This window comes from Nansenia antarctica (genome assembly GCF_963989245.1).
Source record: "Nansenia antarctica genome assembly, chromosome: 3".
Lineage (NCBI taxonomy): Eukaryota > Metazoa > Chordata > Actinopteri > Argentiniformes > Microstomatidae > Nansenia > Nansenia antarctica.
The window spans coordinates 49472324-49486923 of record NC_137688.1 but is presented as its reverse complement, the minus strand read 5'-3'; the positions used below and the strand labels follow the sequence as shown (position 1 = coordinate 49486923).

Genomic DNA, 14600 nt, shown 5'->3' with positions numbered 1-14600 from the left:
TTGAGATAAAATAGTGGATTTGCTTCAATTACCTCCTTCATGTTTGCAAATTGTAATCTTTGCTTATCAATGAACAATACATAGTAGGCTGTTGTTTTTGTACTTTTTTTTTTACTAGAATATCTATTTCCTATGAGTTGTTGAGTGCAGCAACTTGGTCCAATCAGAAGGCACCCCCTTGTGGACGTCCAATAGGTCACGTGATCAGACAACATGGCTTCTACTCGTTCCCCTTTGTAAACTTGATGAAGAAAGAAGATGCTGAATGTTTTTGAATATATGTATTTCAGGAATATTTTTTGAGATTTCTGACACCCGGCCCAAAGGTAAAACATGATTATCGAATGTGTCAGATAATGTACTCGTGTAAAACCCATGCTCGTGTGTAAGCTCTCTCTCTCTCTCCCAACATTGTGGCTAGCTAGCAGCGAAGGAAAGCTATTTGTACCACCCTCTACTAGGCTTGGCTGTCCAGAAAAGTCCTAATTTTATGTTTTTAGTTACTATAGTCTTATTACCCACATAGTTATGTGTGGATGATTTGCTGATTTCCCTTTCTCCCTGAAGATGAAACTTCGCGTGCAGTTACAATGCAAGAACCTCCATGAATACCTGAAAGAGTTGAGTCCTGAGATATTGGACAGATTGTACAACCATCCTGCCACATGTCTGGCTGTCTACAGGTAGAACAATGTTTTGAAACGAGCCAAATAGGCACATCACTTAGGCTTCACATCACAATCACAGAGCAATCGATCATACATGCATCACCATAGTAACAAGCAATCAAACCCAGAGTATCAAGGACCCTAATTGAAATAAGCCAGTGGCTTTCTTGGGTTTTTATCCTGTTAGTTGACCTTGTATGTACTATGTACTTTCATGTACCTACTTCTGCAAATCTTCTAATAAAGTTTTCAATCAATCAATCCCAATTACCCCATTACATGTGTGGACACAACAGTAGGCTGTAGGACTTGTGCAAGTCATGCCTGTCCCATGTTTTCAGTACAATAAGACATGTAGAAATACTGTGTCAGATTATGTATGTAAGACACAGGCTTCAGATGCAAAATCAATTAGCCAGTCATATTATCTGCTTGTCTTGTGTTTCCTCTTGACAGGGAGCTCCCGCCGTTGGCGAAGAATTATGTGATGCGAATGTTGTTCCTTGACCAACCCCTTCCACAGGCAGCGGTGGCTCTATGGGTGAAAAAGGACAGTCAGAAGTAAGGCGTCCATCACACACGCAGTTACAGTTGGTAACCATGACTCCCACTTGTCATGTTTTCATTGCCTTCTCGCTCTCTCTTTCGTTCTCAGAGACCACGATGAATGTGTTTCTGTGCTGTCTGGCCTCAGACTGTGGCACAGTCGGCAGCTCCAGGGGGGTCTGCAGGGGAACGTTTTGAACCCAATATTCAAAGACAACCTAAGGATAGCACTCCTAGGCGGGTAAGTCAAGTCCCTCTTCAACCCCTCTTATTGAAAGTCAAAGACCACATGCCAATCTTCTAATGCGTACCTGCAGCTCTACACATGTGGGAAGATTAAGTTTCAAGTTGATTTAGTTTTAAAGTGCATTATCACCAAGGTCTCAACACACTATATATCATATAAAAACAACACGCATTAACAAAACACTAGACATAAATAATATAGAAATATTTATAAATATAAATAAAAACATATACATGATGCACACAGGTATATTGACGTGGGGAATGGCAGAACAGAAGGGAGGGGAAGTTGCTACGGGGAGTCTTATGCCGATCTATCAAAAACGTCTTGCTTGAACACAAAACTATATCAATCCATTATGGATGTGTTGCAATTTGCTGATGCTCTCTCTCTCTCTCTCTCTCTCTCTCTCTCTCTCTCTCTCTCTCTCCTTCCTGTGTCAGTGGTAAGGCATGGGCAGACGACAGCAATAGTCTGGGTCCTGACAGACATGCTCGGGACGTGGAGAGTTTGGACCGCTATGCCCTGGAACGCTGGGAGGTCATTCTGCACTTCATGGTGGGCTCTCCCAGTGCAGCTGTCAGCCAGGACTTGGCCCAGCTGCTCATACAGGCAGGCCTCATGAGAAGGTACTGGACTTGACCACTGAGGGACCCGGGTCAACTAAATGCTACACACACACACACACGCACACATACGAGGACACGCACGCACACAAGCTCTGTGTGTGTGCAGAGAGAGCTTGCACACTGCGCATGTACTCTCACACACACACACACACACACACACACACACACACACACACACACACACACAGATAAAGTCTCAGGGCTTTATGGCCGTTAAGTTCAAGAGCCACCAGAGCGATAATGTCATTCAGCAAAGTGTGAGTTAGCATAGAGCCGTAGGGCAGGTCCCTGGCAATGATGGGTGGGGATAAGATGTAAAGGTCCTCGTCTGAGGATTTCACTGTGAATATTGGAATGGATAATAATTCCTGACAAATAAAATTACCATACTATCAGTGGTAGGCAACAAATGTAGCTGAAAATCACAAGTTGAAGTGTCAATGACATCAAAGTCGAAGCACTCAACAAGCCTACAGTGGTGGACCAAATTCAACCTGCTGCCCTACTCCAAAAGCTGGAATGTTTTAATTAACCTGTCTCTACTTCAGTATTAAAAAAATAAATAATAATAATAATATATATATATACAGTATATATATATAATTATTTTTTTTAACCACAAATGTCTGCAATTGTCTCATAGTTTTCACTCTGTAAACGTCAGGACTGTATGGTTATTATTACAGTAGCCTATTGTCGGAGACTTAGGGTCGTTGGAAATAGTGGAAGATAATCAACGTAAAAAGAAATACATTGTGAGTTGTACTGAACAGTACCCATACTGTTTCTCCTGTGTCATTACAAAAAACTGTTTTTTTAAATAAATACATTTTTATATATATATATATATATATATATATATAGAAATAATAATAATAAACGGTTTCGGCAAACGGTTCCAGTGTTGCACAGTACTCTTTAGTGGAAGTGAACTGCAACCCTCAACGTTGTAAATGAACACAAAGTGTTCGACTTCAAGTGTATTCACAATACAGAATGGAAATCACTTATTTTCTGATGTACCTCATCATCCTTCATCTCTCCCTCTCCCAGTGAGCCTGGAGAGGCGCCCTGTATCACCTCAGCGGGTTTCCAGTTCCTTCTCCTGGACACAGCCTCACAGCTGTGGTATTTCACACTACAGTATCTCAACACTGCACAGGTACAGTCAGACACACAGTTATATGGGCCTAGTTATTTGTCGACCCAATACTTAACATGAACGCTTAATTCGGACATTATATGAATCTGTCCCATTACTTATGGTACCCTGAAAAAGGGGGACTAGGCATAAAAGCTGTTATCTTTTCTAAATGGTGAAACCAGTATGTAAACAAATGCTGTCAAATATAAGAGTTGATTCCAAATCCAAAGCTTTTGAGTATATAGCCAAAAGAAGAAAGAAATATTACTAGGTCCATTACTTATGCAGGGCACAGTTTGTATCTGTAATGTGATATTCTGAGTCCATGCAATGCTGCCCAGTGTGACGCTTGTTTGCCCTCTCTCTCTCTCTCTCTCTCTCTCTCATCTTCCAGACTCGAGGAATGGACCTGGTGGAGATCTTGTCATTCTTATTCCAGCTCAGTTTCTCCACACTTGGCAGGGTGAGTGACTCAGCTCTGATCAAATGCTAGCTGGCGCTCCACTTTCACAGTTGTTTGATTAATCCCAAGGATTACTGTTGTGTTGTTTCACCAAAAGAGACAAATCTCTTACTGTCAGTATGGAATAATAAACTACTAAACATCCCTCCGACGTTGTTGCCTCTAAGTGATGGTGTGTGTCCTGTTCTGCAGGATTACTCGGTGGAGGGGATGAGTGAGTCACTGCTCACCTTCCTGCAGCACCTCAGAGAATTTGGCCTCGTCTTCCAGAGGAAGGTGAGAATCAGAGGTGTCATGAACAAATTGGACTGAACATACATTTTTTATATCACATCTTGTTGGGCCCTGTCCAGAAACAACCCCTCACAGCCCCCATGTCTGGGAGGATTTGATAGGTAGAAGCAACACTAGTGAGACTCCTACCTTGCAGAAGGCATGGAGGATCTTACAGTACTACCTACCATTTGCTTGTGTCAATCAGTGCTTGACTTCTTTTGGGTCTGTGCTTTTTGTTTTTTTATTGCTTTTTGATTGTCTTCTGAATTCATTCCATGAATTTAAAGTGTTTTGGAATTCTGAGAAAAGTGCTTTACAAAATATAATAATAATTATAATTATAAATATAATAAAAATGTAATTATTATTATTATTATTACCTAAGAGCTAGGGGATGTATCTGGACATGGTCGTTGTCCTTATCACCACGGTAACCCTCCCCTCTCATTTCCCCAGAGGAAGTCCCGAAGATACTACCCCACTAGACTGGCCATCACCCTGGCTGCAGGCGTCACCGCCAACTCTGCCTCCACCGCGCTGGGAGCCGCCCCGGGGACCGGAGACTCAGGCTTCATCGTGGTGGAGACCAACTACCGCCTCTATGCCTATACAAGTGTGTGCTGCTGACGGTGTTGTGAACAAGTACTGTATATGTGACGGCAGCTGGTGAAAGAGTGAACAAGTTGGCAGCCGACCAAAAGTTCAGACTTTTATTCTGAAAAATGAAAATAAATTGGGCTGGAAAATGTAAGCTCATTTGTGAGTGGTGACTTAATTTATTTCAAATCACCTTTTTAAAGCATTTTAAAACCTTTTTAAAGCATTGATTCAAAACACATTGTTTTACTTTAATGTTGTTGAAAATCAACGACATGACTCGCTAGTCAAGCCAAAATATTGCAATGCAATGGATTCGGTGAGTTACATTTTTCAGAATACATTTGGTTGCCGACTTGTTCCCGCTTTCACCAGCTGCCGTCACATATGCTCTGGATGTTTATTCTCTGTCAATATGAACCAACCTCTCTCAAACGTTTGAGGTTGGAGCAGTTCTATGCCTTTACAAGTATGTGCCAATGCAAGTGTGTGTACTCTTGTCAGTGTGTGGGCTAGCCATAGAGTGACATATTTCCTCTCTTAAATTGTCAAGCGATAATGGTGTTTTTCCCATTGAGGTAGTTACATTGTCTCTATTGTAGTGTGCCTTTCAAGTAAGGCACTTAGCCCTAGGTTACTCCAGGGAGACTGGCCCTGTCATCTCTAATTGTAAGCTGCGCTTTTGATAAAAGTGTCTGCTAAAATGGTGTAATAATGTAGTATTTACTTGCTGCAGTACATTTTAAGTATGCTACTCTACCAGATGGTACTGAATAACTTCTCTTAACTCCTTCATCTGTCTCCTTCCCAGGCTCTGAGCTGCAGATCGCTCTGGTGGCTCTGTTTAGTGAGAGTTTGTATCGGTTCCCCAACGTGGTGGTGGCCCAGGTCACCAGGGAATCTGTCCAGCAAGCTATTGCCAATGGCATCACGGCATCACAGGTATGGCATCACAGGTAGTTACTATGTAGAACAGCGTAGAATGTAATAGCAGAATGTAATAGCAGCTCAAACTTTAGATTATGTAACCAATGTGTCATCATTGTTATACATGAAATGTTGTTCTTTTTACGTATAATGATAAATGATATCTTTGCATGTCTTTGCTCGACAGATTCTCCACTTTTTAAGGACCAGAGCGCATCCTGTCATGCTCAAACAGGTACCTCCAAATATAAAGACTGCTGCTCCTTCTTTTTATACTTAATATCTCACTCCCACTCTTCCTCTCTCCCCCTATCCTCCTTTGCACGCACAGTTAATTATAGTAATAACAGACTAACCTGTGTCTGGCCTTCCCCCTCACTGGAGGCTGATCAGTGATGTTCTTCAGCATTAATACCCAGACTGACTCCACCCACTCCTCTGTCTCCCAGACCCCAGTGCTGCCCTCCACCATCACAGACCAAATCAGACTATGGGAGCTGGAGAGAGATCGTCTGCAATTCTCTGAGGGTGAGGGTGAGGTTGTGTGTGTGTGTGGGTGTGGGTGTGAGTGTGTGTGTATGGGTGTGGGGGGGGGGAAGGGGTGTGTGTGTGTGTGTGTGTGTGTGTGTGTGTGTGTGTGTGTGTGTGTGGGTGGGTGTGTGTGTGTGGGTGTGTGGGTGGGTGCGTGTGCGTGTGCACATGTGCAGGCGTGTGTAAAGCGGTCCCTCTCACTTAAATAGTGGTTCAATCATATTCTAATGACTCTCTATGGCAGCTACAGTACTGTAGTAATTTTCCTCTCCCTCCCTTTAGCTCTGAGATAAACATAGGATTGGAATTCCTAATCAATTTCTTAGGGCTTTGAAATTAAGCCTGACCTGGATTTTCTGTTGAGTCTGTTGAGGTAGTTGTTTCAGGAACCTCTGCTCCTTGAGGAGTTGTGAAGCTGATTGATTTCTTTGGGTGTCATTTTCCCCCCCCTGAAGGTTATGAGTGACATGGACGCCCTCTCTCTGTTGAGGGCACTCTGTCAATATGGCTGAGTTGTAACCCCTGCTCTCCGCTATGTTGTAAACTGTAATAGAGTGGATGAGTATTGACGTCTGCTGCACTTTCACCTCGTTTCTCAGCCGTCTGTTTCTGCTACCATTCTCTGTATCAATCTCTTTCTCTCTTTCTAAGGTGTGCTGTATAACCAGTTCCTCTCCCAGGCTGATTTCGAGGTGCTGCGGGACAGAGCGCAGGTAAGACATTTTGTTTCTTATCCTCTCTCATGTACTAACCAATGAAATAATTAATTATTCAGCTGTGAACCGTGAAAACTAAATTAACTCACAAAAGAATTTCCCTTGATTCTGCCACCTAGCCCCACCACAAGCCCCCATGGCCTGTTAACTATGACCTTTTCAAATACTGACATTCCATTAATCCTAATATCCCCTAAGGCCTGTTACATTATACTGTATGTAGCTATGTGCTGCATCATACTGCTTGTATGACCTTTTCCTCATTTAATCTATTCTGTCATCTAAATGTTCTTTGACTGCTCCAGCAACAGACTACTGTTTAATCACGCAACCTTTCTGTTCTGCAGGGCCTGGGGTGTCTGGTGTGGCAGAACGCTCCACACAGGGTCATGGTGGTTTCACCAGAGGGACACAGTGAAGTCAAGAGGTTCTGGAAACGACAGAAGAATCACACTTAAAAGGAGGGGACCTGACAGAGAGAAAAGGGATGAAGATGAAAGGACAATACCTCTAAAGGCGATGGTGATCCTTGAAACAAGAAAGCAGGGGACTGTGCTGGATGTTGACTTTGACACAGCAGCACAATGACTGGTGGCAGGAGAGAAATGGATAAAGCAAGAGATTTGTGTATTATTGTATTTTTGTCCATGTCCTCTCCTTTCGGGTTGGTGGGCGAATACTATTATTTCAAGAAAGAAAATAGTATTTTTGTTTAGCCAAAATTGCTATCAAACTGTGCTTGGAATATTGTTTATATATTTAATTGCATAATAAAGAGCCATGCATTTGAAATAAAAGGTGGAAGTTATATTATGCATTAACGGTCTTTGTGGTATACAAATGCCATCACTGTCCCAGTAATCATTTGGATGTTTTTTTTCTCCAACCATGAACAATCACATTCTATCAATGAAACCATGTATAAATTAAGTTTGACACATCCTGTGATTGCATCAGTAGAATTGTATTAAATTCCAATTCAGCACCTAAAGAACCTGTTAACGTATGCAAATGTAGATGGAACAGAGGAGAAGCTGAAGAGGACCGATTGACCACGCTAGCCACAGATACCAGGGTAGACGAGCGGGTTGTCGATAAATGCTACAGGATCAAACATGACAACATGACGGCGTGTGTGACGGTACCTGCCGTAGCTAACTAGCTGTGTTTACATGACTTTCTAGGCTGGCATGTCCAGCGAGCTAGCTGGCTAGCTGTCGTTACTTTCAATGGCTTGAACTGCTGCAGAACCCAGTAGGATGATTATGTTTGCAAATGTGGGTTCTTGACATGTGGCGCGCACACAAATATTCGCCATAGACACATCTCTCGCAGCACAGCACAACCTAAATAGCCCGAAGATACTAACTACCCCACTAGGCCGCAAATGGAGCCTGGGAGCTCGCGTGAAAGTCCGTCTGGTTCTGGAGGTCCCGAACCGGTAGATTTGCGCGAGGAGACTCCCGGAGAGGAGGCTGAGGATACGGAGAGCATCCTGAAAGGAAGAGGAGGGGACGGGGATGATGGAGGGCACGAAAAGACCGTAAACAAGATGAAAGCAGACTGTGTTGATGATAGAGCTACTGAGAAAAAGAAGGACAATAAAGGGGATGATTGCAAATATGAAGAAGAATTGGATCCAAGAATTCAGGTGCGTCTAATATTTGATTGTATCCCATTTGATTTGATTTGTAAAGGTTTCCTTTGCTTGTTGTTTTTATTACAAAGTGCATACAAATAGGCTAACCCTTGCAGCGTTTCTCAAAGTTACTGTTATTGTAAACATTCATCAAAATTGTACCAAATCACAGTGGCTTACTGTACATAATTGGGTTGTGTAACCCACATCTGCCATGAAAAAACAGTTTTTCCACACAGTAAATTGCCTTCATAGATTGTCTATTAATCCTGCTCTCTCTTCTCAGGAGGAACTGGAGCACCTGAACCAGGCGAGCGATGAGATCAACAAGCTGGAGCTGCAGCTGGACGTGAGTGAGCTCTTCGGCACGGACCAGGACGCCTGTGTCATGCATCACCCATTACTGTGTCTGTTTGATTGATAGGCCTGCTCACCTCACTTATACAAGCTCTTTCTTGAGGCTATAAAAAAAACAGAATGACATGAGGTCTCATTCACATCTCTACTGTTGCACGGTGACTGTCAGTGATATAATATATATGCGCATGAGTAGGAGACCCTTCTCGACATACTGTGTCAATAGTCACTCACGCATAATGACATTCCTTGCCTCAAGGTCTATTTTGCAAACATCATTGCTCGGTTGTTGATGTTGTTATTGGAATGATGCCGTTTTTGTGAAATACTGTATGTTTGTGTGTTTTGTGATAGTGTTTTATTATAGAGTTGTCTGGTTAAATGCACTCTTGGTTTTTTTCCTTCAGGAAGCCAGGTCTAGCTACAGGAGGATCCTCACAGACTCGGCCAGGAAGCTCAACGCCCAGGGCTCCCAGCTCGGTACCTGCATCGAAAAAGCCAGGCCTTACTATGAGGCCCGTAGACTGGCCAAAGAGGTGTGTGTCTGTGTGTCTGTGTGGGTGTCTGGGTGTGTATTTAAGTGTGTGTATTTATCCAAGGGTTTTCAAGATGTCTCTCGTGTGAAAGCATCCCATTTAGAGTCTGACATAATCTTTCAACCTATTTTTCCATAACTAATACAGGAGAGATTAGACAAGTCTTCCCTAAGACTGTAGTGATTGTGCCGGGACACAATGATAGCGACCTAATGAATCATAATTGATTACGTTTACTATCTAACCTGTGATGAAACAGGGCACGAGTGCCAGTCATGTTTAATCAACATTGTGAAGGGTAATCTCAAACTGTAATTGAACTAATGAAAATCATTGGGATAAGCGTAGTGGTGGTGATTGAAAACAATTAAGCAAATAATGGATTGGAAACTTGACCTGATTAACACCATCACGACCGATGTTATGAAAATGCAGATGAGAAAAGGAGGGAAAAAAACCTAATCAGTCTTGTCTATTTCTCGAGCAGGGAGTATCATTCACATCCTCGTCTTATCGAGAGGAGAAACAAAGCCTCTGTCTACTTGACTTATTATTCTGCCCACAAAACAGTCGCAGCAACACGACTGACTGTTATTGAGCGAGACTGTCCAGGAGCTGTGTCACACAAAAATTATAACGACACTCAAACTGAAGCAGTCATCAATCTTTTACCACTCGACCTTAAACTTTGGGCGACCTTGTGCATCCAGCCGGCCCCTCCTGCTGCTGCTGCTGCTGCTGCTGTCTCTCAAGCTGGCCTTGTTGGCCGTTGACTGTATCTTCCCCTGTGATTCTGAGTCACCTTGTCTATTAACTGCCTTCCTCCCTTCCTTCCCTTCAGCCTTCCCTTCTCCCAAACAAACCTAGACAACCCCCCCCCCCCACCGGCTTTGACATCATTCACTCTCACAGCACGACTGGAATACGGCCTGCTGTTTTAAGGCTTCACCTCTCTATGATTGGTTGTTGCTGCCGTCTGCTTTATGCCTTGCGATGGGCCTCTCTTGGTAGTGTTTTCGGGAGTGTCTTCGCCTGACTCTAGATTTAGAAGGTGCACTTGATTCAGCCCGGAACCAGCACACCACAGAGTAGGTGGACAGTTCCTTACCATGAACCGTTCCATTTGCCTTATGATGCCATGTCAAGTCAAGTCCTATTCACCCAGCGATTGGTTGAGGGGTCTGTTGAATGTTATATATCATTGGTTGTGTTGTCTTTTATCAAGTTGTGATTGGTTGCTGCGGTGTGTGTGTTTTGTGTAGGCGCAGCAGGAGACCCAGAAGGCTGCGTTGAGGTACGAGAGAGCTGTGTCCATGCACACGGCCGCCAGGGAGATGGTGTACGTGGCGGAGCAGGGGCTGCTGGCCGACAGGAACACCCTGGACCCCACCTGGCAGGAGATGCTGAACCACGCCACCTCCAAGGTAACGTAAGGAGGGGGGCGCCAGACCATTGTAGGTCATTTCCATTTTTCAATTCACTCAGTGTACAAAGTGAATTGAATTTCAATTAATAAAAAAACGGCGCAGTTATCAATTTTCCCCATGATAATAATAATAATAGCTTAGATTTATATAGCGCCTTTCTCAAACCCAAGGACGCTTAACAGAATTCATAGACAGACAGTCAGACAGACAGAACAGAAAAACAAAGCAAAGAAACAAAGACAACGAGAGTGACTAGGGGCCAAAGGCCTTGGAGAACAAGTGGGTTTTGAGGGCTGATTTGAAAGTGTCCAGGGTAGGGGCATCACATCAGGGGCGAATCACTGTGGGGCGAGAGTTCCAGAGGGTGGGAGCTGCCACACTGAAAGCTCTGCCCCCGAAGGTCCGTAGGTTGGTGCGGGGGGTGGAGAGTAGGCCCATTCCTAGGGACCGCAGGTTCCGGGAAGGGGTGTGTTGACAGAGAAGGTCAGTGAGGTACTAATGATGATTTGTCAAATCATGAAATGGAATTTTCTGCACTGGGTGAATTGAAATTCAAATGGGCCCCAACCCTGGAACCCATAGTGAAAAGCTCCAGCTAAGATTGACGGCGGTAGTGTGAGAACTCCCAACTCCCCAACTGTAGTTTCAATTCGAATGGGTACTAATTCAAATATGAGTGTATGAAGTAGGGCTGTTACGATTATTCGACGTCGTCGACGTCATCGACTACGTCAATACGTCGGTTAGCGTAATATGCGTCGGTTAGTCGTAAATAAACAAAATGGCGTTTTTTTTTTGTTTTTTTTTAAACCTTTATTTTACCAGGCGAGACAATTAAGTGTATGAGTGAAAAATGGATAGCTACTAGCTAATGTTACACAAGCAATGTAGCTCACCACAGTTCGTATGTCTTGTCTTCTGGTGTTAGTAACGTTAGCTATGTAGCTGGCTAGCTACGGTAGCCTATTGTCATTGTGGTGCGAGCACCTACTGTACGTTATCTAGCTCGTAGCTCGCATGCTACGTTAGCATCAATTTAGCTAATCATAACATAGCAGCGAGAGTAACGTTAGCTAGCTATGTGTTGTGGTGATGGACAGACTTCTAAATGGCCATGTTGGCATTCAAGTTGGCTAAACATAGCAGTGAGGTGGAGCCAAATTATATATATATTTTTTTTTTTTTACAGTACAAAAATTATCGTTAGACTTACCGATAAATTAGTCGTTAGACTAATCGAATAATCGATAAAATAATCGCTAGATTAATCGTTAGAAAAATAGTCGTTTGGGACAGCACTAGTATGAAGTCATCATCAGTCTGCGGTATAGATCTCTTCAGTGTGATCCACACCAGGTGTTTGGTATGTAGTCGGAGAACTCTGCACCACTGGGGACAGGCGTTCCCTGTCGCTAATCAATGACGATTAGTATGTGTACTGTACTCGCCCTTACAGATCAATCGTTGTCTCCCTCCGCACGCAATCCACAACAACACAGGGTCTCTTGTGTTTTAGTAACCAACCGTGCACGTTGAATGTATTCATCATTCGGCGACAGGGGAGGCTATTCATCTTCTATACATATTTCCAACGCATTATCGTCATCAAGAAAAGCATGCAACCGTTCAACCTAACAGTTGGTAATTCAGTTGTGCTGATCACGCTTAGTTTGTCCTCAGAGAGTCAAGATGGGAGCGACACACATGTGAAATGAAGTGTCCCTCCTTCTGACTTAATTTCTCTTTAAGGAGAATGATGAATGTACGAAGGCACCCGGGAGTTATGTTGGAGGTGACTTTGCGGTGCCGGGCCTCTATTGGAGGACAGGTGATATAGAGGCTGTGTGCTGACAGCGGGGGGGGGCGTGTCTCGTTGCCAGGTGAACGAGGCGGAGGAGGAGCGTCTGAGGAGCGAGCGGGAACACCAGCGCGTCACGCAGCTGTGTCAAGAGGCCGAGGCGCGGGTCCAAACCCTGCAGAAAGCCCTCAAGAGGGTCATCGTCAAGTCCAAGCCATACTTCGAGCTCAAGGCACAGTTCAACCACATACTGGAAGTAAGTAAGGACTCGTGAATTGATGTTCTCTCTCTGGTGTGAGATGATCCTGTCATGGCCCAGCGTTCTCCCCCAAAGAATGTACTGGAAGAGTGGCTCCGCACCGTGCTGTGAACTTGGCGGCGCCGCGATGTAAACATTTCGAGGCGAATTAGTAAATATTTAGTAATGATAGACTAGCTATTTTTGATCACCAACGACATTGTCTTCAGTGAATTCAGCGTTTTGAATGTGTGTCGGGTTCTGATAATGAAATCCAGCGCCACGCTGTTCAAAAGTCCATGACAACAATAGAGTGCTAATCCTAACCCTAACCCTAAATAACTAACTAACTCACAACGTTTGGGTAACACTGGTGTTGTTGTTATCCTGTCGTTAACCTTGTGTGTGTGTGTGTGTGTTTCTGCCAGGACCACAAGGCCAAGGTGGTGCTGCTGGAGGAGCGGGTGGCTAAAGTCAAGACGCGCTACTCCGTCGCCCTGCGCAACCTGGAGCAAATCAGCGAGCAGATCCACGCCCAGAGGGGGCGTGTCCGAGCCACCAGGGCGCGGCCCGTGGCATGCGGGGGGCGGAGCTCCCCGGTGGGGGCGGAGGCGGAGATCAAAGCTGCTGTCGGGGTTCAGGTCGGGGCCTGCGGAGGGGGAGGAGGAGGAAGGGGAGGGGGAGGAGGGGGAGTCGGAGGTGGAGAAGCGGGTCTGGAGAAGGACTGGGCGGAGGGGGAGAAGACCAGGAGGTGGGTGGAGAGGCATAGGGAGTCGGGCTGGGGCCACAGGGAGGGGGCGGACGCCGAGCAGGCGGGGTCAGACTCCCTGTCCGTCATTAGCCTGCAGACCATCGCCTCGGACCTGGAGAAGTGCGACTCGGTGGAGCACCTCAGGGACCTGAGTGACGTGAGCAGCCTGGTCGGGGAGGAGTGGGAGAGGGAGCGGGCCCTGAGAGCCGAGAACAGGGGGGACAAGGCTGCCAGAGCAGAGGAGAGGGGGGCGGCGGTCAGGGAGCTGGGCAAGGCCCCCAGGCAGGATAGGACGGACGGGGAGAGGGGGGCGGTGGGGAAGGAGAGACAGGAGAGCTTTGTCAAGCAGCACCACAGGAGTGTGAGTTTGTGAGACCATGCAGAGAGAAAATGGCCTGGGTGTGCCGGTGTGCGCGTGTGCGCGTGTGTGTGTGTGTGTGTGTGTGTGTGTGTGTGTGTTGAGTGATGGGAGGCTGAGAGAGAGAGAGAGAGAGAGAGAGAGAGAGAGAGAGAGAGAGAGAGAGAGAGAGAGAGAGAGAGAGAGAGAGAGAGAGAGAGAGAGAGAGAGAGAGAGAGAGAGAGAGAGAGAGAGAGAGAGAGAGAGAGAGAGAGAGAGAGAGAGAGAGAGAGAGAGAGAGAGAGAGAGAGAGAGAGAGAGAGAGAGAGAGAGGAGGGCATTAAGCATGGAGATTGTAGGGGGGGAGCTGTTAGAGGTTTTCTAATGTACAACACTGGCACTGATTGACATTGTATCATTGTGACACTGCAGTTGAGAATAGGAGGGGGGAGGGTGGCTGGCACACCATGTACATGAATGAATACCGAGAGAGGAAACATAAGGGGATTCGCTGGCTTCCCCTGGGACTTGTAGTTCTTTCATGCTCTGATCCCGTTTATAGTTCAGCACGGTAAGAGAGACAGATAAACAATTCTAATCGCTGTTAATCGCTGTTACCAGAAACGGAGGCATAACAAAAGATGATCGCTTACACTACTGACCATTTAATGTTATTTATGCGGGTGAAGGTCAAGAAGCAAAGCTTTATTTTATTAATGCTAGTTTAGTCTGATGTCCCTGAACATCTTTTTTTGAATGCTTTGTGTTTTATT

General features: G+C 45.1%; 2 protein-coding genes across 2 annotated transcripts; both read left to right on the top strand.

Moving 5' to 3' along the window:
* The first annotated feature begins 199 nt into the window (after positions 1-199).
* On the top strand, positions 200-7530 carry gtf2h4 (general transcription factor IIH, polypeptide 4). The gene is made up of 14 exons (XM_080525430.1): positions 200-326; positions 568-683; positions 1125-1229; positions 1324-1455; positions 1905-2090; positions 3144-3252; positions 3629-3697; positions 3890-3973; positions 4430-4586; positions 5382-5512; positions 5685-5732; positions 5947-6025; positions 6680-6741; positions 7092-7530. Exons 2-14 carry the CDS (start codon positions 568-570, stop codon positions 7200-7202), a joined length of 1389 nt encoding a protein of 462 aa, XP_080381556.1. The 5' UTR covers positions 200-326; the 3' UTR covers positions 7203-7530.
* Positions 7531-8128: 598 nt separating this feature from the next.
* sh3bp5lb (SH3-binding domain protein 5-like, b) lies at positions 8129-13863 on the top strand (the record flags this gene model as incomplete). Its single annotated transcript, XM_080525092.1, has 6 exons — positions 8129-8395; positions 8670-8732; positions 9148-9276; positions 10539-10700; positions 12584-12757; positions 13168-13863. Exons 1-6 carry the CDS (start codon positions 8132-8134, stop codon positions 13861-13863), a joined length of 1488 nt encoding a protein of 495 aa, XP_080381218.1. The 5' UTR covers positions 8129-8131.
* Positions 13864-14600: the final 737 nt, after the last annotated feature.